Raw genomic sequence first — 23,665 nt, 5'->3', positions numbered from 1 at the left:
CTGCAGATTTGGATTTAATCCCGCAAATAGCTAGGGATTCAAAATTAAATTTAAGGTAAGTAAACTTTCTAGCTTTTATAACTTCGCCTTGTGCGTTATATTTACTATTAATTGAATGTTGAGTATAATATTATATCAGTACTCTTGGAATATAGTCACTGTATTAAATGGTTATTTTCTTACGCTTAAAGTTTCGAAAATAAATATTAGCTACAACCTTAAAGTCTAGCTTTTTCATTTACAACCCAGCATCACTGAGCTTGACAGACAAAACGGGAAATGGGTTAAGAATCAAGGCGACCGAGGATGCGGAGAAAGAAGGTGAGAAAGAGACTGGGCCCCAGCAGCCGAACCGCATTCCAAGCGCAGACAGCGCAGTCGCACAGTGGGCCAATTTAAGAAATCTTTCCCGAAATGTTTTGCACCTTAATACGATATGGAAAATATTTTCAGTTCTGTTTAACGAATAAATATATACATTATTTTTCTTGCTTCCATATTGTGTGATTTCCATGTATCGCGAACATAAGTTTCACTAAATTTTATATAGAATGCCATTCAACGATTTACTTTATTTTTTACAGCCGCCTTTGAACTTTGCAGCGAACTGTGCGAAATCGACCCACTGTGCACTGAGGGCAGCGGCAGCGCCTGCGCAGAAGAAAGAGAGCCATCGCGGATCTATCCAGTCCATTCAGATTCAGCCAAGTCAGTGCGTCGCGAGATCTTTAGCGAGCAGGTTGCGATTTTGGGTAGGGAGCGTTCAGCCGGGAAAAGATTGTTACTTTACTTCCGTGAGTGTGTGTTTGTGGGAATAATTCGGCATCGAAACTTTCTTCAACAGCTGGCGATCATTTGTATGTAAATGCAAATCGACCAAGAAGGCTGCAAGGCAAAGAGACAGAGAGACAAGTGGAGTGTAGAAAGTGCAAAACCTGTTTTTTTGTTAGCAGGAAAACGTGGCAAAATAAGAAATTAACATAACAAAAAGTGAAACAAGCGATCGCTCGTTGGATTATCTCATGTTTGAGTATTGCTAATTGATCAGTGAAAGTGGGTAGGAAAAACAATGCGAGGAAGAAATGCCCGCTAAATTCCGAAGAGCAAATCGCACACTGAAAATATAACAAAAACTAGGAAACCGCTATGTCTGCCACCTACACCAATACAATTACACAGCGCCGCAAGACGGCCAAAGTGAAGCAGCAACCACAACAGCGACAACAACAATGGACGGACAGCGATTTGAGCGGCGAGTCAAACGAAAGACTTCACTTTCGCAGCCGTTCAACAAACTCGAAGCAAGAACAACACACGACACACAGCAACTCACCTTCACCACTGTGCTGTAACGGTGCTCGTGCTCTAACAATGCTCAATTGCTGCGTCGACGTCAACTGTCATTTGAATGCGCCGCTGCGCGGCAGCGTCAACCGGCACACGACGCCAACACCGACGCCGACTGCGACGCCAACGCCGGTAGCGACGCCAAAACAAGCCTCCCCCTCGCCCACATCCGATCGTTCGCGCTCCCTCTCACGTTCGCTCTCGCCCTCTCGGTCTCGCTCGCTCTCCTGCCATAAATACGCCAACAAGAAGAACGCAGGCGCAGCATCTGCAGAAGAGAGAAAAACGGCTAGTGCGAGTAAGCAGCCATTTACCGTTAACCTGAACATCGATCTCTTCAGCTGGACACTCTTTATTTTGGCCTTCGGCACGCGATTCTACAAACTGGCAACGCCGCCGCACATCGTGTGAGTAGAAAAACAATAACAAACCAGGAAAATGGGGTCACCACTGAGAGAGAAAAATGCACACAGAACAATTGCTTAGATTTGTTTGTTTATATGTATTTTAGTTTAATGCTTTAATCAGTTCAAGAATTCAAGAATTACTCTTAACCCGACAGATTCGATGAACTCCACTACGGCAAGTACATTTCGATGTACATGCGCAATATTTTCTTCTTTGATCAACATCCGCCACTGGGCAAACAGCTGATCGCCGGACTGGTCAGCCTGGCTGGCTATGATGGCAATTACACCTTCAACCGGATTGGAGAGCCCTATGCGCCGGAGATGCCCATCTTTTGGTTCCGATTTGTGCCAGCCATGTGCGGCAGTCTACTGGCCCCCGGCGTTTACAATCTCTTGCTGGAGGCGAAGCTCAGTCGCTGGTCATCCGCCTTGGGTGGTCTGCTTGTGGTCCTGGACAACTCCCTGCTGACGCAATCCCGCTTTGTGCTTATGGAATCAATGCTGCTGCTGACCACCACGGTGGGCATCGCCTGTCTGCTCCGCTTCCAACGAAGTCGCCTGGGCAGCCTAGAATGGTTTCTTAGTGGAACGACAGCAGCCGTCTTTTTGGGAGCCGCCGGAACCGTCAAGTACGTTGGATTCCTGGGACTGGGTCTTGCCTTTTATATGACGTGTCGACACTTGTGGCAACTGCTCTACGACGCCGGTCTCACCGGTAAGATAACCCATTTCTCAGATTCACAACTCAACTTCTACAAGCATAACAGAAATGCATTATTCAAGTATACGTAATTTTAATTATCGATATGATAAAAGAGGTTGAATGAATCAAATTAAAACATTTTCTTTTTTTTCAAGATCGCCAGCTATGGATGCATGCCATAAGTCGCCTGTTAATCTTCGTTGGGATTCCATTTGCCGTCTATGTGGGCGTCTTCTATGTCCACTTCAAGACGCTATACCGGGCTGGACCGCACGATAGCATCATGACTAGCGCGTTTCAGGCCTCATTGGATGGAGGACTGGCATCGATCACACAAGGACAGCCTTTGGCAGTGGTGCATGGGTCCCAAATCACACTGCGCCATACACACGGACGCACCTGTTGGCTGCACTCGCATGCAGCTGTCTATCCGGTGCGGTACCCGGACAAGAGGGGCTCCTCGCACCAGCAGCAGGTCACCTGCTACTCCTTCAAGGATGTGAACAACTGGTGGCTGGTTAAGCGACCAACAAAGGAAAACCTGGTGGTGGGAGATGAGCCGGATATCATACGGCACGGTGAAATTATTCAGTTGGTCCATGGAATCACGAGCCGAGCACTGAACTCACACGATGTGGCTGCGGCAATGACTCCGCAATGCCAGGAAGTCAGCTGTTACATAGATTACGAGATCAAAATGGCCGGTGAGCTACTTTGGCGCGTGGAGATTCTAAATCGCGATTCCGAGGGTGACATTTGGCATGCCATCAAGTCGGAGATCCGCCTCGTTCACGTGTCCACAGAAGCCTTCTTAAAGTTCAGTGGTCGTCAACTTCCCGATTGGGGTTTCAATCAGCACGAGGTGGTGGCGGATCGTGAAAAGGGAATACACGAGGATACCATCTGGAATGTTGAGGAGCACCGCTATACTCAGAGTAAGTCCTCTTAGAGTGATAGGAAAAAAGTTTAATTCTTATTTTAAAAACTTTTATAGCGGAGGACCATCGTGAGCGAGAGCGCCAGATGCTAAGTGCCGAGATGATACCGACAAAGCGGACGCGCATCTCGTTCTGGGCCAAGTTACTGGAGCTGCAGTCCAAGATGCTGTTCCAATCGAAGTCACTGCCAAGTCACATGTACAGCTCGATGCCGCACGAGTGGCCGCTGATGGACAAGGGCATCGCCTACTGGTTGGACTCCAAGTCTAGTGGGCAGATCTATTTGCTGGGAAACGTACTCCTCTGGTACACAGCCACCGCGGGAATACTTGTATACGCCGGATTACTCGCCTTCTATGCTATGCGACGGCAACGTCTTTGCTTCGATATTTCGGAGCAGGAGTGGCAGCGATTCGTCATTGCCGGTGACACCTTCTTTATGGGCTACATGATGCACTATCTGCCGTATTTCTTTGTGGATCGTACACTCTTCCTGCACAATTACTTGCCAGCCTTTGTGTTTAAGTTACTTCTGTTGTGCTTTGTTGTGGAGCATGTGGACTATCTGCTCAGGCGCTTCTGTACCGGACGTGGTGTCCACCTGGTGCGCCTGTATCGCCTCATGTTAATCCTCTGGTTGGTGGGCGTGCTCAGCATTTTCTCAAAGTTTATACCATTCAGTTATGGTGCGAGAAAAATGACCTTAAATGAGGTTCGCAGTCTGCGATGGAAGGATACCTGGGACTTTGTCCTGCACAAAAACCACCACCTGCACTGAAAAACCAGATGCCATCTCCGCGGCCAGAGAGACGTGCAATGATGTACAATAGACTAGACGACTAGCTAAAGTTGAACTAATACTAAGCCATAAATTATTTGACATCTAAACGTACTCATTTACAAGACCAATAAATACAATTATTTATTTATTTAAGATGTCCTGCTTTAACAGTCAGTATTTTGTTTAAGAACTTGAACTTGTTTTCTTGAAACACTTGAACCCACTCTATATACACAAATACACTCACATATCATGGCCAATAAGGGACACTTTATAGACAGAAACGCAAGTATTCCGACTGCAGGATTGTCTACCAGTGGATTAGATGGCGAGGCAGGTGTAAAAGTTTGTCTTAGTATCAGCAATCCAGAAGAATTGGCTGAGACTCTAGTGAGGCGCAATTGCGGACAGATCAGCGAAAAATCATTCCACCTCCCTGCCGGTTCCGTTCTTCCCAGCAGCAGTAGCATCCAGGATTTGCTTACCAGCGAGCTGCAGAAATCCCGCTTTATGTCCTTCAAGGAGAAGTTCTATGAGGAAACGTACTTCAAAAAGGCCACCTTGGGTGAGGTCAAGAAAACGTACTCCAAGCCGGACAACGTGACCAATACAAGCCAAACCTTCGGAAGTCCGTCGAGTCCATCCCAAACTGAATCTCTTTATGACGTTATATTGCCGGCCAAATCGGCGGAGCAAGTTAATAAGGAGTACGAGACCTTCCACGACAAGTACATCATCAGCCACAATCACTACTTTCCTTCTGAGCAGGTCAATCGCAGGTGAATCCCTTGGATATTACAAATATGCAAATTTATTGGGCGTCTTAAATATTTTCAGATACTCCCAGCCATTTGATCCGAAGTCACCTTGTGGAGATGTGCGCACTGTCGGCGATTTTGGACTCAAAGTAAAACGCTGTCTTGAGGAGGGTGAAAACCACCTGAAGGTTATTGGCAAGGCACAAGTGGACTTTATGAATCGAACCGAGGCTCCCCTCGGCATGCGAAACAAAAAGTAAGTCTTTATCAGCAACTTTGAAGTTTTTGGTTCTGATTAATAGTTTTAGACTTCTGTAGGTACACTTGTGCGGTGCCCGATATAACTTTCGGTGTTCCACTGCGCAGCAATGGCGATGTGAAGATGCTGCTTAATAATATCGAACCCTGCGAGAAAACTAACCGACTACTAGATGCCATACGCTATTTGAACAAGAAGCGTCACAGTCTGAGGAACCCCCTTGAATTTCACAAGTACGTGCTAAATTCAGTGCTGGAAAGGAGTGATACGGATAAGACGGGTCACTTGCCACTGGCACGCATCCTAGAAATTTTCAGAAGCTTCCACATCCGCCTGGATGCGCACAAAATCCGCCTGGCCTTGTCCAATTTTCGGATGATCCTGGACGAGGGATGTGCCACGGAGCGGGTGAATTACCTCGATTTTTGTCGCCTTCTCTCGATTCAGTGGTCTCTGCCGAAAACTGGTAACTTGACCAATGTTTCCGATGTTAGTTGCCTGGACACCACATATCGCTTGCTCTGCGCCGATCGCGAAAACAAGTTCAAGGGTGATTCGGGGACAATAAACCAGAATCTTGAAGAGCATAAAACGTGTGCCAAGGATCTCATAACACCGGTTTTGGCCACTTTACGTGGCCTAACACATAGTGATTTCAGCTGTTTGCGCCCCAAAGGGGAAATCGAACGTATTTTCAGAAGTCTCGTACCAACTGAGAAATTCGAAGCTATTTGGCAGAATCTAATGACTGAGTTCAAGGACCAGAATGAAATGGCATCCGTTTCGCAGTTTCGTACTGAAATGCACAAACAAATGGAAGCCACATCTACATAAAAATTAGCCAATTTACCATGACAAATAAATATAACAGACATGAAATCACATTTTAAAATCAAATACAAATATACCAGAAGATAAAATAGAAAACATATTTTCTTCGCAAAATATAGCTTAAGTTTGGGCCGTCATTAATTTGAAGCAGACATTTGTTACAGCATTTAGCTATATTAGTAAATAAATATTACTTCAATTATGTACACATATGAAAGTTTTTAGACAGAAGTCTAGATACAAAACGGGTGTAATAAAAGATTGCTTTGATTTCCTTTAATAATTAATCAATAAGTAATTTAGCTTTAAGACGAAATCAAAATGTACTTTGAATAAACTTAAACTGCCTAATTAAGTAGAATCAACATTTTTACACATAATTTACCTTACATGTTACCCGGTACACAAACCTTCAGTTTCTATAAGCTCTAGCGTAAAAAAGTAATACTTTTAAAACTTTTGATTCACATAAACTTACGTTTAACATCGAATTAATATGTATTAAATTGGGGAGTAAGGTGTTTTTTAGTTGTTTTTATAAAGACGTATAAGGGAAGCCAGTAGTCAGATAAACTACTAGATTTTTACTTTAACTTTTAATTTGGTTACTTGCGATACCCGCTTGCAAAGCCAGCCTTCTTTGATGAAACTTCCAGACCGAATGAAACTTATCCGAAATGTCAAAGAAATCGAGTTCACATACAAATTTCAAGACACCCACAGAACACTCAATACATGATATAAACAAGAATAGGAAACAGAAGCAGACCGTGTAGAATGGCCAACAAAGGACACTTTATCGAGAGGAACGGCACCTTTCGGGCTGCCGGATTGCCGTCCTTCGGGGACGATAAGATTTCTTTCAAGGATTTCCTGATCATTACTCAGCCGGCGGAGGATATTCGCCATCAAATAGAACTCCAGTGCAGAAGAAACAAGCCGCAGCCCATCGGAAAACTTTCGCCATTTCTTCCGTATAGCAAAATAGGTGAAATTCTTAGCAGTGAGGGCGAAAAGACACGTGTAGCTAGATTTAAGGAAGAGTTCCTGGAGGACATGTACTGTAAGTCTGGGAAACCCGGATATATACAGCCAACGCATTCGAAACCCGATGATGTTACCAATTGGAGTCAGACCTTTGGACGCGCCAATCCTCCGGCGGAAACTTTATATAGCACTATAATGCCGAAAAAGTCGGCCGATCAGGTTAATCGTGAATACGCCGAGTTTCATCAAGGTCACATCATTAGTAACAACCACTACTTTCCCTCTGAGCAGATCAATCGCAGGTAGATACCATGTTTTTTGTCCTGATACTTCAATATTATTATACCCTTACCGCGGCATGAAACTTTTATTTATACATTTTCAAGGGTATAATATTCTTGGGTTGACTGTTCTTTCGCAGATATAAAAAGCCCTTTGATCGATTTCAAACCTTTGGAGTCTTGCAAGGCGCTGAGCACAGTGGTACGACCATGAAGAAGTGCTTGATGCAAGGTGACGAGCATTTAACAGTGGTCTCAAAGCCGTGGAAGGATTTTGTAACAAAGACCAAAGGCCCTTTGGGTAAAAAATACGAAAAGTGAGTACACTAGCATATCCATTTTAAAAAATTCCACTTCAAAAAATTCAGTAACTAAATTTTTGCAACCTTGAGTTTGTTCTTTATTGTTCGCGGAAATGGTCGAACATTATTTTTTTATTTCGACGCAATATGTCAAATCGTTCATACAAAATGTTTAATTTCGGACACAGAAATCATAGGTAATACGATTTATGTTACCATTTTTTCAGATACTTGGATCAAGTGCCGGACTTGGTTTTTGGCTTTCGGCGTCGTACGGACAAGTGCAACATCAAAATGTTGCTGGAGGACATTAGGCCGTGTGAAGAGGACGATTCTTTGGTGATGGCTCTATCCTACTTGAACCGGCTGCGTGAGAGTCTTCACAAGCGGAATGACTTCTACATGATGGATCTGATAGCATTGCTGGAGAGGGAGGACAAGGAGCATACGGGTCACATGCCGCTCTGGCAGATCCTTGGGACCATGCACAAGCTGCACATCCGTGTGGACGAGGCGAAAATCCGTACCATGTTGTCGCACTTCGGTAAGATCATCGACGAGGGCTGTCGCACGGAGCGGGTGAACTACGACCAGTTTTGCCGGATACTCTCCGTCCAGCAACCGCTGCCGGATGTCGGATGTATTGGCCACATTCCGGATAACATGTACAACAAGGAAACCACCTACAGAAATCTCTGCAAGGATCGTATGAAAGATATACCAGTGACGCCCGAGTTTAACTGGCCGAACAGGAGTCTTCACGATACGGACGATGTGAACACACATGTGAAGGACATCATACAACCGGAGTTGGCCACCAAAGTTGGCCTCAGACCTAGCGACATGACTTGGCCACGGCGCAAGGATGAAATGAAGCGGATATTCGATAATATCGTCTCCAAGGACGCCTTCGAAGATATTTGGCAGCGTCTCATGACGAAAAACAAGGACCAGGATCGGGATCTGGATAAGAAAGAATTGGCATCTGTTGCGCAGTTCCGTGCCGAAATGATCAGCGATATGACTTCTTCTACTTAGAAAATTATCAATTCCAGAACATTATATTATCATGTAGTGAGAATATACAAAAAAAACAAATGAGTCAAATGGGTGCATAAATATTTTCGGATTTAGGTAGGTTTTCGAAAAAACGCCACATTAGACTTCCCCATTTGAATATATTAAAACATTCACATAACACAGAAGTATCTAATACTCACTTGACTTGATGGCGAACCTCGGGCGTTACGTAGACAGAAGTCCTGGCTTGCGGGCTGCAGGATTGGCATCGACGGTGGAATTTAATGGTGCCAAGGATTCTCTGTTCGTCGTGAGCTTGGAGGAGGAGGCGGAGAACCGTATAAGGGCTCTATGTCGTAAAAGCCTGCCCAAGCCAGCCAAACGAACTCCGAAGCTTCCTACCAATCAAATGGGAGACCTTCTCAACAATCAGAACCAAGGACTTTTTGCCGAGTTCCAGAACAGATTTCGCGAGAATATGTTCATTAAAAAGCCGGCTTTGGGCCAGGCCACGGAAGCGAACTCAAAGCCGAGCTACGTGACCAATTTGAGCCATACGTTTGGTAAAGTCACCAATTCGAATTACACAGATTCCCTGTACTCCATTATTTTGCCACCAAAACCTGCCGAGCAGGTCAATCGAGAGTATGCCGAATTCCACGATAAACATATCATCAGCCATAATCACTACTTTCCCGCTGAGCAGATTAATCGACGGTCGGTTCAGCCTTTTATTACAAATACTGCAATAGAATAATGCCATGTACTTGCTGATTAGATACTCGCAGCCCTTTAATCGATTTAATACCTTCGGCTTGCCACCTGCCCTTGATCCTTCCGGCATCAAGGTAAAACGCTGTTTGGAGGAGGGTGAGGAGCACTTAAAAATAGTCAAGAAACCTCAAAAGGACCTCGACGATCGCACCAAAGGACCATTGGGCAAGAAGTATTCGTAAGTCAAACAAAATGTGTACTACTCTTTTGGTAATTTTACAATATACCGTTTACATCAGGTGGTACCCCTACGAGATACCAGAGAATATGACCTTTGGTCGCACGCTGCCTCGTGAAACCGATGTGCGATCTCTGCTAGAATACACCTCGCCCTCAGTGAAGTCCGAGAAATTGGCCAGTGCCGTAAGTCACCTGAACATGCTGCGCAAATTGCTCCAGGAGCGGGACGACTTCAATATGAACCAGGTGATCGTGGCTCTTGGAAAAAGGGATAAGGAGGGCAATCGTCAGCTGCCACTCAACGAGATTATCAAGGTGTTGCACAAGCTAAGTATTCCCGCAGATGCGGAGAAGATCCGCAACGCAGTGTCCCACTTTCAATTGTTCGTGGACGAGGGATGCTGCTCGGAAAGGGTGAAATACGAGGAGTTATGTGATCTCCTGTCCATCCTGAAGTCCCTGCCCTTGATTGGATCCATTTCACCCATGCCGAAGGCGATCTACAACCAGGATACCGTCTATCGCCAGTTGTGTGCAGATTTGATGAAAAAACCCCCAGAGGCTCCGCACTTCAAACATCCACACAAGACGCCCATTCAACATGACATTGATGACACGCGTGTCGGCGACGTAATAAACCCGGAGGTTTCTACTTTATGTGGCCTATGGCCAAGTGATTTCAAGGCATTGCGTAGCAAGGATGAAATAGAACGAATATTCAAAGACATCGTCCCGAACGAAGGCTTTCAAGCAATCTGGCTGAGTCTAATGGATGAGCAGAAGGATCAAAATGAAATGGCATCCGTTGCACAATTCCGTGCTCAGATGAAGAAGTCCACTCAATGATTCCGATTACTTTCATTTATATTTTTAGAAGTGATTTCTACACATAGGTAGGTACAAACACAATATATTTAATTGTATACCCCTGTATGATTTAGTTTGTTTTAATATATTCGTAAGTGGAAAACCTTTGAAAATCAATCTGGCTTCGTGTATGCAAAGCAAAAGAAGCATTTTCTGTTGTATTATTTTATTGATTCTTGGGGCGGTGCTGCTGTTCTGTGGTTTTGGCCGCACTATTTTTACTTCCTTCGGATGGCCCAACAATGGTCTGAGCAAACTCTGATCTGGTCTATGAGGTCTGGCATTTTCCTGAACAGCGTGAGAACCTAACACGTCACTTAATCTGAACACCAAGTATAACAGGGTCGGGTAAACAAAAACTTAAAATTGAATTGTCCAGATAGAGAAACATTATTTCATATTTGTCTTTCAAATTGTCTTAAATAAGGCCTGAAGAATGTTTAACTTACTGTTGTAATATTTGTTTAGGAAACATATTTTCTTGTAGCCCTATAATTCCCAACTAGTTCTAGTGAAGACTGTAAGGTATGTCTTCTAATTTAGAGTCACAAAATATTTCAAGTAATCTCTCTTACCGGTCGAGCAGTGGGTGTAGTGTATGTACCGGTTTATGTATGTAGGTATGTATGCATGTATGTATGTATGTATATATGTATGTACGTCTGTATGTATGTATGTATGTATGTATATATGTATGTATGTATGTATGTATATGTATGTATGTATGTATGTATGTATGTATGTATGAATGTATGAATGTATGTATGTAGTGTATGTGTTACTTGCACAAAGTAGTAAAAATTTAGAGTGTATGTGTAGTGTATAATGTTGTACATATTCAAAAAATTAAGAATTGTCCCAAGGCTGAAGTTCTTTGCTCCATACCTCTAAATGTTTCTGGAGCAATTCTCTAAAAATCTGCATTCAAATTTAGAAATTTATTTTTTTTTTAATTTATCTGATGTTATGGAAATTCAAAATGTCCCAAGGCTGACGTTCTAAAGTCCATAACTCAACTAATCTTAGTCGGAAAATAATTTTTGTCGATTCTTGTTAAAAATGCAATCGGCCCGACTTGCTTACCCAGCTTTACTGTGTTTAATTCCCTAGAAATTCATTATACCTTTTAAAGGTAACTGAAACTGAACCATTTAGGCGTAATCAGTTTATGGTTGGATGCAGACCGAAACATCTGGAAATCTGAGGAATCCATATGGAGCCGTTCTCAAAACTCGTCATAATTTTCCTGACTGCGTTTATCAATGTGGCATACGGCATGCATAATCCAATGATGCGTCCTGGTGAGCAAGCTGAGACGTATCTACATATATAAAATATGGACTAAACTTATTGTCTTGCATCTCAGATTGTGATTTGGGAGAGCATCTGACTTGTAAGTTTCGGATCGTTCACTGTTGGATGTACGAGTGCGTTTGTCTGCCGAACCACGCTTACTTAGGACTCGGAAATGGTTGTCTCCACATCATATATGCTTAAAAATAGGTTATGAAATTTATATGTACTTTTCATTCATCTATGAGCATGTTGATATGCCTTTTCTATTTTATTGTCAAAATTTGTAAACCTTCCATAGAATATGGGCTTTGAACAACTCAAATAACATCCTCAAGTGTTAATAAACATGTACAAATTGTAAAAATGTATCCTGATTTTTCAAGTAACAACTCCTTGGGAGAAGGAAATTCTTAAATATGTAATTTACAACCATCGTAATAAAACGCATAAGACTTCAACTTACATGCTAATCACAAACTACTACTTTATTTGCACTCAAACGATAGGAAAGGATGACTACTTCGCTTTGTCCAGAAAATCTTTGGCCTCATTGATCTTGGCCGCCAAATAGGGAGATCCCCCTCGATCCGGATGGTTCAACAGCATGATCTTCTTATGCGCGTCCTTAATCTGTAAGTAATAATAGAAATAAGTATATTGTAGCTAAAAAAAAGATTAATGTACATGGGACATTCTAAACCCGAGCTTATAAACATCACTTAACATTTGACTATCACAGGATCTACTAAATATCAGTTACTTCAAATTTCTTGGAACCCTGTCCATAAGTTTAAGCATATCCTACTGTAGAGCTCTGACTTTGGAATATGAGTAAGCTTGAGAGATGCCCACCATAAGAACATCATTATACCTTCAACTTGGACGCACTGGGACTGACGCCCAAGATTAGGGACGCCTCCCGCTTGTTCATCTTGGCATCGAAGCCGCCCTTGTAGTACTTGGAGGCGGCCATGCTCTCCGCATCGAATTTGGGCAGGTTATTGAGGGCCTCGCTGAATTTGGTGGTCATCTGGGGCATGCGGCGCATCAGGTGCTTCCCGGCATATCCCACGGCGGCCACTCCAAGTGCCACCGCAATTAAGGAGCTCGACTTTGGAATGGAATTATTCGTATTGGTGGACATCGCACGGACAATTTGATATTATGAAACAGAAGAGATTCGAAATGTTTTACGTTTGTTTTTTGTGATTTAACGTGATATGATTTAACGCAGTACCATTTTTATGTAATTTTAACAGCTGTAAATCAGTGGAACTGCATGGCCTGCTGTCAGCTGTTGCGTTATCGATAGATTCAGGGCTGCCGCTCTATGCAAATTAATTATTTTTAAAGGTCTCCGGCAGGAATGAGTACTAAAATTTAAATAGCTGTTATAGAAAACGTTAAATGCAGTTTTGAAAGGATATTATGTATATTTCAATATTCTACATCATTATAAATGCTTAAATTAGTTTAGTACATATTTTTTATTATAATGTTTGTTAGATGTTTATAAATTTCAGGTAATTTAAGGTTTTTACCATGCATTGACATTATTTGCTTTAAAAAATTAATAAATTAATTAATACATTAAACCCCAATTACTACGCCTCTGCATTCGCCCAGCTGATTGTCAACAACCAGGGCTGCAGGCTCAAAACAGCAGTTATTAAAGCGACATTAAAGTGATCTGTCAACAACAGTTTGCAGCTGCAAATACATAAAATGGCCAATCAAAACAGGTATTTCCAGAATATACGTAGATTTTAGGACCCCGCTCGCAAGATCTGCGCAGCTGCTATCGAAAGTGTGCGCAGACGTTGCCTATCGATAACAATCGGGTCGCATCGATAACGGGACTCAACAAAGTGCACAAACAAGTGAAGAAGAAGCAGGAAAAAATTTTGGTGTGCAAAGTTTGGAAACCAAATAATATTGATTGACGAAAGTAAAAGTTCCGAAATAGGTGATCCTCCACATCCTCGTGGCGTGGTGGTGTGCGTGAGTGTCCGTCAGCGTACCGCTAATCGTGAGCGCGTGTGTGTGTGTGCGTGTCGGTCGGTCGGCGAGCGTGTGTGCGTTAGCTCCTCAGCTGGGGAAAAACTTTTGGAAAATTAGCAGTTCCCGAGGAAAACAGCCGTCAAACTGGAGCGAATTCCGGAATATCTGCGCGACACTGTCGATTGGCTTATGGGGTGAGTACCGTTACACCACTAAAGACAATGTAATCTTTGGCTCGTAGTGCTATTCCCGAAAAAAAATAGATGATATATAGGGTATTTCTTATTTTCTTTATTTTTGACCTCTTGGTGGGTCTCTTGCGTCGCTTTGTCTTCGGTGTCCTCTGCTTTTTCGTCTGCTACTGCCTCTAGTGCTCATTTTCGTCGCCATTTGGCCTTTTGCCAATTGGCCTCGTTTCGCATTTTCGCCGACTGAAAATTTCTGTTTTCGTCGCACTTGCCACAGGAGTAGAACCCCAAATACCCTGCAAAGAGGCCCTTTACTGTCCCTCCCCTGCCAAGGAACCAATGTGTGCACTTATAAATATAGTGCTATATTTTGTTTCCGTAACACTCCTATGCTACCTCTTACATAAAACCCTTTCTCTGTCTCCTATTCCCCACATATAATCCATTATTTTGACGGTAATTGTGGACGTACTACTCACTCCCCGAAAAAGTTACATGCCAGGCATTTCTTTGTTGTGATTGGGGCCTATGAAAATCAATGGGCTCTTTATCGATTTCTCAAATGTGGTTACCAAGTCGGCAAGTCGCAAGTGTTTTGTATTACTTGACCACCGACTTCACATGAAAATGCATAGGTGTGCGTGCGTGTGTGTGTGTGCACGGTGTGGCAGTGTGCGTGATCGTCCTCCTCGGCGTCTTCTTCTTCCCACGAATCGGAGTCGCAAGGCCATCGCTGCACTTTGATTGCATTGCACTGCGTTTATTTTCGTGCTCCTCCTCGTCGCGTCTTCTCTGCCTCTTTGCCGCCTCTTTTCTGCCTCCTCTCTGCTCCTCCTCCCCCTCTTCTGCTTTTGTTTATGCCTTGCAGCAAGCAGGGTCGGAATTCTGGAGATAAGAGCAGGTTTATTGAACTTGCCAATTTCATTACCACAATGGTGTCGATTTAGTTCTAGAATGTGGAATGCACAACTCACAATCTGAATTATTTGGGAAGTATGTAAAAAAATATAAAGTATGCGGAATATTTCGAATAAAGATGTTCCTATGAAGCATTATGTAGTTTATTATTCAGTTTATTTATTTGTTTATTACTTATTATTTACACACAGATAGTTTTTAAGATAACCATCACAGAAATCGCAAACTACCAGTTCGTGACACTCATTCACTATTTAAGATTTCATCTTGAGTCCTTGATCTAATGCAATATAAAGGAGTTTTAGAATGCGTAAAGAAAATCCCAAAAGACAGAGGGATATAAGAATTATGTACATATATAAGGGTTGTGAAGGTAAAAACCGGACAAGAAGTTGGGGTTGACTATCTCCAAAATGTTCCCTTTTAGGAGTTTGGGAAACAACTTTAAGAATTCCACCCTGTAGAACTTCCAGGTAACCTTTTTGGTGCTACTGCACCCTTTTTGTTTTATATTATGAATTTAAGCACTTAAATACATATTCTGTTAAACTCTTCATACAAATGAATACAATTTAAATGAATGGTCGTTCAGCTAAAGTTATTGTCAGATTTTGGCTTATCTACTACATTACCATTGAGAAGTCTTAAATAATCTATAAGTTGCGTTGTTTTTTTTACAGGGATTACATATTTATAAACTTGTTAAGTTCACCTTTTTGTTAATCGTTTTTCGGTTCAGTATGCCCAACTGTTTTTGACTTCATCTTAGGGGTTGTCAATCTCTGTCTTTTGCATGGTAGCCTTTGGAAAACTACGCCAATTAAAGGGATAAAGTTCGGAAAGAAACTCAATTAAGCACAATTTGGTGATTAAACAGGAAAATAGAGCGGTGGCAAATTGCGGAAATCGAGTTGATTAGAAACAGACATGGAGGCTGGAGGGTAGAGGGTATAATAAATGCCTCCCTGGTCGAATGGATAAATTAAGTCCGCACAACCCACTGACAATTTGATGCTTACGTGTGTCTTTTTTTTGTATGTTTTGCCAGATGCTAAAGTCGTTAGTAGAATCTATATACCGGGGTACAATATATACCATATATGTATGTCCGTCCATATGTATGTACACACACGGGGGCCACTCTTTTGTGGACTGTCACAGCATCCAAATAGGCAAAGGAACACAAAAAACAAACGATGTGAGAGCAACAAAGAACAAACAAATTGTGTCACATGTCACACCCCATACACCAAAAAAAATAAGGAAAATAAAGATAAAAAGGGGAAAAGTACACATCAGTTGATGGCTCTGCCGGCGGAGGACAACATCATGCGAGATACACGGACTCATCTCGGGAAAGGGTTGCACTTGCTTTTTTTTTTTTTTTTTTTGGGTGGACTGGGCCGGACGTCATCGCCCTCCAATGGAGCGAAGGAGGGTTTCATTAGAGCGGGCATAACAATTAAAAATGTGGCAAGAGGAAAGCTATCGATTTTCTCCCAACGCGAAGGGCTTTCACATCCACTGGGGAAAACAAGCACTGATGGCATATAAATATTTATTAAAAAATACTATTTTTTTGGTTTAAGCCTCGGCCTTTCCAAGGAGTTTCAATACCTTAGTGTATTGCTTAATATAAATAAATTTATAATATTTATCTTTACAATAGAGAAATATTTTATGTTTCCTTAAAAGCAGATAAAGTAGTACAGATTTTTATTAGCAGGCCAGACAATAGATTTAATTATGATGGATAAATTAGGGAAATGAAATGTATAAAATCTAAGACATGTTAAAAAATAAAACTTTATAGTTTTTGTGCCCATTTTCCTATGGCAATTAAAGCCTTTCTTTCGGCAAATTGAATTTTGCACAGGCGAAATTATGGAAGGTATGGGGTATGTTCATGGGATAATTGCGAGCAAGTAGTCGTAAGTGTGCACTATACACGTATCTTATTAGCAACCCTCGCTGCTTCGACGACGGCGTGTGCATTCCGCCAGCCTTGAAGCGCACTTAGTACAACTCTAATTGAATTAGCCGGCAACGGGTGCAAGTGCAGGAAAAAAGGAAAATTACAAACAAACTGCAGCAAAAAATGTGCGAAAAAAATGCTCTGTGGAAAGGCATAAATAGCGAGAGAGAAAAGCGACAGTTGGCCAATTTTTTGCAGCCTTAGAAGGGGAATCCATTGATTGACAGACGGACAGCCAAGTTGTGGGGCGTGGCTGAAATCACTAGGCAAAACCAATTCTCTGCAGCCCAAGATATTGTATATTTAGTATGTGCGAAGAAGGTTGCAACGACCACCACCCGTCCACCGGCCCTTTTTGCCTTTTTTGCCTTTTGGCCCGGCCAACAGCTCAGTTGCAGTCGAGCGGCGGAAGCGTTTAGTTCCCCGCAGTTTGTTTTCCTCCATTAGCCAATCGCTCCGCAGGCCATGAACTGGGCCATTTCGAATCTAACGGGTGGCAATCGCGTCAGCCGTGCGATCCTCGTTCGCTACTCCTCGGTTCCCCTGGCAGACGCCACCACCGATGGATCCTCGACGGCCCCCCAAACGCCCACCGCCTCCACGCCACGCCCCTCGGCATCGCACACCTCGCTGTCCTCGACCTTCGCCGCCACCTTCCTGCACGCCTCTTCGCGTCACATTCCCGGACGAGCTGTGCCGCGCCAGAATGCCAATGGCCAGAATGGGGGCAAGGGGCATTCCTCTGGAGCAGGTGGCGCCTCGGGGGGAGGCGGTGCAGGTGGCGCAGGCGGCGGAACTGGTGGCACGGGTGCGCAATCTGCAGGACAACTGTCACTCCCGCTGGACGTCGAGGAGACCGTCACGTGCTTCTGTCGGTAAGGAGTGGCAAATTGCGGCATTTGAATAGGGCACTAGGCCAAATTAAAATATTCATGAAAAAGTCGAAAGCGATGTGTTTTTAAACATCCTTAAATGAAATAAGCAAGAGCATTGAATATAATTCCATTTGCATAAATCTAATTTCACTAAAACAGTTTTAAGTGGAAAAAATCCCGTCTGTGATATTCCGAAATATTACAGATTTTCAAAAAGATTGTTAGCTTGTTGTTGTTAGATTGTTGTTATGGTTTTTTTTTTACAAAACGTTAGATTTTTTAGATATAATATCTATAATTTCCTTGCATTAACCGAAGTTTAATAGAGTCACTAATCAACTCTACAGAATCAAAACAAAGGGGATGTCTATTTTCAAAAATAAATTCGAATTGCTGAAATTTTTTAGTCAAAGAAAAATACCCAACAATTTTTGAATTAAATATTCCATTAAGAAGCAGACCCCTTTATCTCGCAATTTTCTTAAATCGAAAGTACACAGCATGAATTATTTAATGGACATTCGGCTTGCCGTTTGTAAATATTCAATGCAAAACTTCTTAGTCTTCACACTTTTCATTGACTTTTCATTTTCCGGGAAAATCGTTAGAAATTATTATTAGCGAAACGAAAATATTTATAGCATGAGTTAGCCAAATGAAAAATCTCTTTGTTGCATTTCATTTAAAGACATTTTTAGAGATACGCGAATTGTTTATTCAGCTTAATGGGTTGATGGAAACTGCCAAAATGTTTGATGGGGCTTTATAGTTTTTCTTTCATGTTGGACTCCCCTTAATTGCCTTGGAAAAATCGCGAAAACTGCGTCGTTTCTTTTGCCTTCGCTTAGTTTAGGGACAAGGCAATTTCCCAAGGCAATAGTGTGTGTGTGAGAGTTGGATGATGTTTACACTTTCACCCTCTCTCTTTCTCTCCCTCTCTCTCTCTCTCTCTCTCTCTCTATCCCTCTCTCTCCCTCTTTCCATTTGATGGAAACTCTCTGCGACTCGCTTTTCGCTCATTTTCCTCCAGTTTCCCTCGCCGCATCACATGTGCTCCTCACAGCGAGCAAAGTTCGCCAAACAGCTGATTTCTGCGTCTGCCCATCGGTGTTTTCGCTTTTCTTTTTGTTATTTTCGATTTTCCCGGCTCGACTTCCACTCCCTCCGTCTTGTGAATTATTAAATTTGCGGCGCATTTCTCCTTGGTCTGCTTTTGGGGTCTTGTAGGGTTTCCCTGTTGCAGAGAAACCCCTGCGATTTGCAGCGCCGTGGCAGGAGGGTTTCCTCTGGGTCTCCGGTGATTCACACCTCCAGACGTTGCCTGCATATACATTACTGTTAGCATTTCGGTATTAACCTGCCCCACCCACCGCTGACGCGATTCGCACACGCCCCCTTTCGCTTGACGGCGACACATAAATCTCACAGCGCCACGTCCGAGTCGCATATTGGGTCTACAGTGGGGGGCACAAGCTTAGGACACTTTCGAAGTGTAGGACATTTGGGATTTAGAAACTAGCATTCACAATTATTACCAATAATTAATTTCTAAAAAACAATTTATATAAATATGAATATATGCCGATTTATTACTTAACTTCATATTAAAAATCATAAATTTATAGAGTCATTTCTTCAACACCAACATGCAGAAAAGAGTAAGCAAAATAAAAAAGTTGTTTTTCTTTAAATTTTGTTGATTACTTTTTTTTCATCAAGGTGGCCCATTTATCTCGTAACTCTGCTGACCTAGCTTTAATTGTTTAAGAGGAAAGATTTTGTGTAGTTCTTATTACCAGTCAAGTTTTTTTACAATAGAGTCCAAACGAGCGCCAATTGTTTTATTGCTATAAATTTAACTACCGCTGTGTGTTTATGCGTATGTGTTTTCGTTTATGTGGCGCTCATTCAAATTCATTGTTTTGCCATTTTTTGTGGATGTTTTTTTTTGCGCATTTCCTAATTTGATGGCAACATCTGACGTCATTGGCATTGCGCATGACCCGCAGAAGCAGCGCTAAGCAACAACAACAACAACAATAACAGCAGCAACAACAATAACAGCAGCAGCAGCAGCAACATCAAATACAGTAACTACAGTAACGCTGGCAACAACATCTTGATACGCTTTGCTGTTCCGTCTTATTTATGTGGTGGCGTGACCGACTAAACGGAACTCCCGCCCCCTACCGCACCGCCCCCGTGGCCCCACCCCCTACCCCATCGTAGCCCCCAGCGAAACTAGAAACGTATAAGCGAGCTGTAGCAACAACAACATCGCAGGCACGGCAGCAATAAAAACAAATCACACTAAACTAAGTACACTGGACAAAATTTGAAAGGCAAGAAGTTAAAGTTTTGAGAAATATTCGAATAATTAATATGGAAGTAAATCATCTTTAAATATTACGAACAATTTAAAGTAGTTTTAAAATTGCTTATATTAATCAAAAAATTTAGTAAATTACTTTACAAAGTCAATTGAATTCATTGCATTTATAAAAACAGATCATAAAATATAGGTACTTATTATTTATTTATTATAATGGTAACTTTAAAAACTTATGACGTCGTTTACGTTGGCTTCTTTGTTTTTTGCCCAAAATTTGGGACTCGGCATTTATTTGGCTCTGTTGATGAAAAGTTGGAAATGTTCTCAGTGTAATTTGCGATAGTAGTATGAACAATTGTATTTTCTTTGCATACATATGCAGTTGTATAGTTTGTTTGTTATTTTTCTCGGGCACCAGGAAACAATCTCCTTAACTCTTTCGCTTTGCAATTAAGTTGGGAAGTTGGTGGAGGAACAGCAAGCAATCATAAATCAAATATTAAGATTGATAAGCAACAACAACTCGTGTTTGCTAAGTTAATATTTGTATGGATAAAAGTAGCTTGGTTACTAAACCACTACTAGTATCGGTACAACTACTATATATTCTTTCCGAACAATCAAGAAGTCATTAGCATGACCACGATAAAAGCATCTAGCAATTATGGAAAGCAGTGTAAAGAAAGTATATAATATAATATATTTGCCATAATGAAATTAAAAACGGCGAATTGAAATGTTCAAGTTTGATTTAATCAACTTAAAGTGCATTTTTTGTTTGCTGCAGCATGTTCTTATTTATTATCGCCTAAGGCCAACATTTAATTATCGTCTCCAAGCGTAAATATAAATATAAATAACATTTTTGCCATGAGGGAATGTTCATTGTCCCATGTAGCTAGTGTAAATAAGAAATGTTTACCCATAGCGCATATCAACTTTTGCGGCACATTGTTTGAACTAAGATTTATCGCTGTCATATGTATATGCGTTTGACTTGTCCTGCTTTTTGTTGGTAGCAAAAGGATAACTAATGGTGGTTTTATAAATCATATGTTCCCTGCAACACGGCAGTTGTATTTAAATGCACTTTAGTCAGGATGAACCCACTCCCAAAAAGACAAATACAACATATTGAGATATATCTCAACAATTTTATATCAAACGGATCGGAACTGTCATTGGGCAGTGGAAGCAGTCAACTTATAATGTCTGGAAATGTGCTATAAAATGTTATATTTAATTGCAACGACCCCTGGTGGTCTCTGAAAAGTCTGTTTACTTCGTTTTGCATTTTCCTACCTTCTTGCCGCAGTATCTGCGATCCGCAGATCGCGATCGTGTGCCGTTTTTGCTGTCCGACTGCAACAGTCGCTGCAATAAGTAATGGGCACAAAGCAATTCGAGTAATGGCAAATGGCAGCAGTTGAACCGCTAGAAAGCAGCCGAGCGTTTCCACCTTTGGAGGAAGTGAGATGGGTGGTGTGGGTGGAAAGAGAGGGCCATAGCGACGGCACGGATCAGATGTTCCATTACACTCGCTCGGTGTGTGTGCAGCATAGTGTGGATGAAATTTTGATGTGGTGCAAATGAACTTGCCGCCGTTTCGGTTGCATTGCGGGCGGTCACAGGTGCGCGTTCTCTGCTGCCATGATTCCTTTGCCTCTATGCGCTTCCCACCGCTTTACTCACCTTTTTTTCCTAGCCCTATTTGCTCTTGTTTTTCTTCAGCTCGTCAATGGACAGCTGTTTTGAGATACACTCGAAAACAAAGTGTGTTAATGCAGATTTCTCGTAAATTTATAAATATAAAGTTGGTGTCTTATGTTTTTTTATGGCTTAAAACAGAAGAGAATTGTTTGGTATTTGACAAAAATTTTGTTCAGGTCATAGCCTAATGAACAAAATATATACATGCAGGTCCAAATTGTTCTAAGTGCATTGCGTGTTCCTGTTTTCGACTTTATTTACGAAGAATGACGATGCGTTTACATTATGTTTTCTTATTCGGGTCTAGATTCTGTGTAAGTTAGGCACCAAATGCAGTTCCTGTGTTCTTCGCTTTTCCTCCACCGCTCTATTCTATTTGATTACTGATTTTATTTCTTCCTGGCCGAAAAAGAGCGTGTTAATTGCTCCCTGGGGAGAGTTGATGGTCAGGGGGGCTATTTTATGCGGGCTTGGGGTCAGTTCATTGATAAGACCCACGTAGCTGGAGGTCCTTACCTTTAGGAAGAACAAATTGGAATATATCTCTAATCCATTATTTTCTATTTTCTTTCAGGTGAGTAAATTATCCAACTACGTTTGTATGAATTTCTGTTTGAAGGAGCTCGCCTAAATGCCAGGTAATTTGTTAAACTTAATTAGAGCACCCAAATTGCCTGCGAATAAAATAATAACATATTTAGCGTGGTCAAAGCAACTGGAGGTAGTAAATAAATGTTTTGCGCTTTAATAATACCGTGCGGTTTTAGTCAAACAGATTATTATCAAGCCAATTAGCGTCCTACTAGAAGTAAGTGATGCGATGTTTGCGTCAATTGTACGAAATGTTTTTAGCCATTATATTTGCTGACTTACCTGAGATCATAAAAACCATGTATTAATAAATAAACAATGGAGATATAATATTGAGAAAACGATTTAAGTGTAACATACCAACAGGGCTGTTCATGTTTTTATGTGACATATATTTATTGAAATACAAGTAATATTTAGTTACATTTTGTATTTACTGCTACTTTTGTAGCTGAAACTAATGTTATTAAGTGATAACGTTAAAAAGTAGTAGATTCTGCTACAGTTCTACTGCCACTTGTTACCGACCATGTGGCAACGCCAGCGCAGTCAGCTGCTGAGCATCAACACACGAGCGCTCAGCTGATGCGAGAGAGAGCCTAGAAGAGAGAGCGCTAGGGCCAAAGCAGTCAAACAAGTGGTCGAACAACTGTATAGATGTGCGTGTCTCGCTTGAGTGGCGCATTTGTATGCAAAACACGTACGCGCGTTGCTCTCCCGCTCAGCTGGTATTTGATACCTCTGACTCTCTCGCTCGAGCGGAGAGCAAATGCTGCTAGTGTGCGAGACAGCAGCAACATCAGCAGCAACAGCAACCACTTCATCTTTACTGCTCTGCTTTCGTTGCCAGTTTTGTGTTTCTGTTTCTGTGTTTTTGCTGCCTTTTTTCTCTCCTTACTTGCGTGAGTGTTGTGTTGCTGCTGTGTATGTGTTGCTGTTGCCAGCCGAACGAGCAGCAGTCAGTCAAAGACGGACGGCTTGTCTCAGTGTAGAAATTTCCTTTGGCACGCTTGGTCGCTCGAGCGGTTGCAGGTCGTCGATGGTGTACTGTTGATGTCGCCGCGTCATTATTTGACATTGTTTTTCGAGGCGCCGCCGTCGGTTGCAACCACACAACGCGTCGCAGCGCATCGCGTCGCAGTTAAAAGCAAAACAGCTACAGCAACATCAGCAGCAAGCAGCGCAACATTTGCAACATCGATTGCCACCGTGAAATGCTATGCTAGATTGTGAAATAAAATCGCATACCAATTCAAACTGATAGCCCGATATCCCGAAAATGGGAACAAATGTAAGCCGAAAAGGAGTCTATTCCCCAACAACAAAAAGAAAAAAGAAAGA

The 23,665-nt window shown here is 42.1% G+C and overlaps 6 protein-coding genes across 11 annotated transcripts in view; 5 read left to right on the top strand and 1 right to left on the bottom strand.

The window, feature by feature from the left end:
• Positions 1-664: 664 nt before the first annotated feature.
• Positions 665-4,327, top strand: LOC6544542 (protein O-mannosyltransferase 1). Its single transcript, XM_001972368.3, has 4 exons — positions 665-1,754; positions 1,910-2,472; positions 2,616-3,395; positions 3,455-4,327. The coding sequence occupies exons 1-4, from the start codon at positions 1,147-1,149 to the stop codon at positions 4,174-4,176; spliced, it is 2,673 nt and encodes an 890-aa protein (XP_001972404.1). The 5' UTR covers positions 665-1,146; the 3' UTR covers positions 4,177-4,327.
• Positions 4,328-4,363: 36 nt separating this feature from the next.
• On the top strand, positions 4,364-6,066 carry LOC6544541. Its single transcript, XM_001972367.3, has 3 exons — positions 4,364-4,958; positions 5,017-5,193; positions 5,256-6,066. The coding sequence occupies exons 1-3, from the start codon at positions 4,432-4,434 to the stop codon at positions 6,028-6,030; spliced, it is 1,479 nt and encodes a 492-aa protein (XP_001972403.1). The 5' UTR covers positions 4,364-4,431; the 3' UTR covers positions 6,031-6,066.
• Positions 6,067-6,620: 554 nt separating this feature from the next.
• LOC6544540 lies at positions 6,621-8,698 on the top strand. The gene is made up of 3 exons (XM_001972366.3): positions 6,621-7,316; positions 7,436-7,612; positions 7,825-8,698. Exons 1-3 carry the CDS (start codon positions 6,805-6,807, stop codon positions 8,633-8,635), a joined length of 1,500 nt encoding a protein of 499 aa, XP_001972402.1. The 5' UTR covers positions 6,621-6,804; the 3' UTR covers positions 8,636-8,698.
• An 88-nt stretch (positions 8,699-8,786) lies between these two features.
• LOC6544539 (EF-hand domain-containing family member B) lies at positions 8,787-10,486 on the top strand. Its single transcript, XM_001972365.2, has 3 exons — positions 8,787-9,334; positions 9,396-9,569; positions 9,631-10,486. The coding sequence occupies exons 1-3, from the start codon at positions 8,826-8,828 to the stop codon at positions 10,415-10,417; spliced, it is 1,470 nt and encodes a 489-aa protein (XP_001972401.1). The 5' UTR covers positions 8,787-8,825; the 3' UTR covers positions 10,418-10,486.
• Positions 10,487-11,964: 1,478 nt separating this feature from the next.
• On the bottom strand, positions 11,965-13,058 carry LOC6544538 (mitochondrial import inner membrane translocase subunit TIM14). Of its 2 annotated transcripts, XM_015158434.2 has the most exons (3): positions 12,972-13,058; positions 12,606-12,845; positions 12,188-12,364 (listed from the first exon to the last, which is right to left on the bottom strand). In XM_015158434.2, exons 1-3 carry the CDS (start codon positions 12,972-12,974, stop codon positions 12,251-12,253), a joined length of 357 nt encoding a protein of 118 aa, XP_015013920.1. In that variant the 5' UTR covers positions 12,975-13,058; the 3' UTR covers positions 12,188-12,250. The 2 variants fall into 2 exon arrangements, with proteins under 2 accessions (XP_001972400.1, XP_015013920.1); XM_001972364.3 differs by having other exon boundaries at positions 11,965-12,364; positions 12,606-13,040.
• Positions 13,059-13,553: 495 nt separating this feature from the next.
• The window catches only part of LOC6544459 (MOB kinase activator-like 2), a 38,218-nt gene continuing 28,106 nt past the window's right edge, over positions 13,554-23,665 (top strand). Inside the window, exon 1 of one of the 5 annotated variants that reach the window (XM_026977885.1) lies at positions 13,554-13,929. Coding sequence is in view for 2 of the 5 variants with exons in the window: in XM_015157716.2 (XP_015013202.1) it covers positions 17,282-17,691 (410 nt within the window). In the remaining 3 variants the exon portion in view is untranslated. Of the gene's footprint in view, positions 13,930-17,227; positions 17,692-23,163; positions 23,616-23,665 lie in introns of those variants that run through there. The other 4 variants (XM_015157717.2, XM_015157716.2, XM_015157715.2 and 1 more) reach the window with 4 other exon arrangements.

The sequence above is a fragment of the Drosophila erecta genome, unplaced genomic scaffold (genome assembly GCF_003286155.1).
Source record: "Drosophila erecta strain 14021-0224.00,06,07 unplaced genomic scaffold, DereRS2 tig00000021-arrow-pilon, whole genome shotgun sequence".
Classification (NCBI taxonomy): Eukaryota; Metazoa; Arthropoda; class Insecta; order Diptera; family Drosophilidae; genus Drosophila; species Drosophila erecta.
Note: the sequence above shows the minus strand (reverse complement) of the source record. Positions and strands in the feature narration are given on the sequence as shown.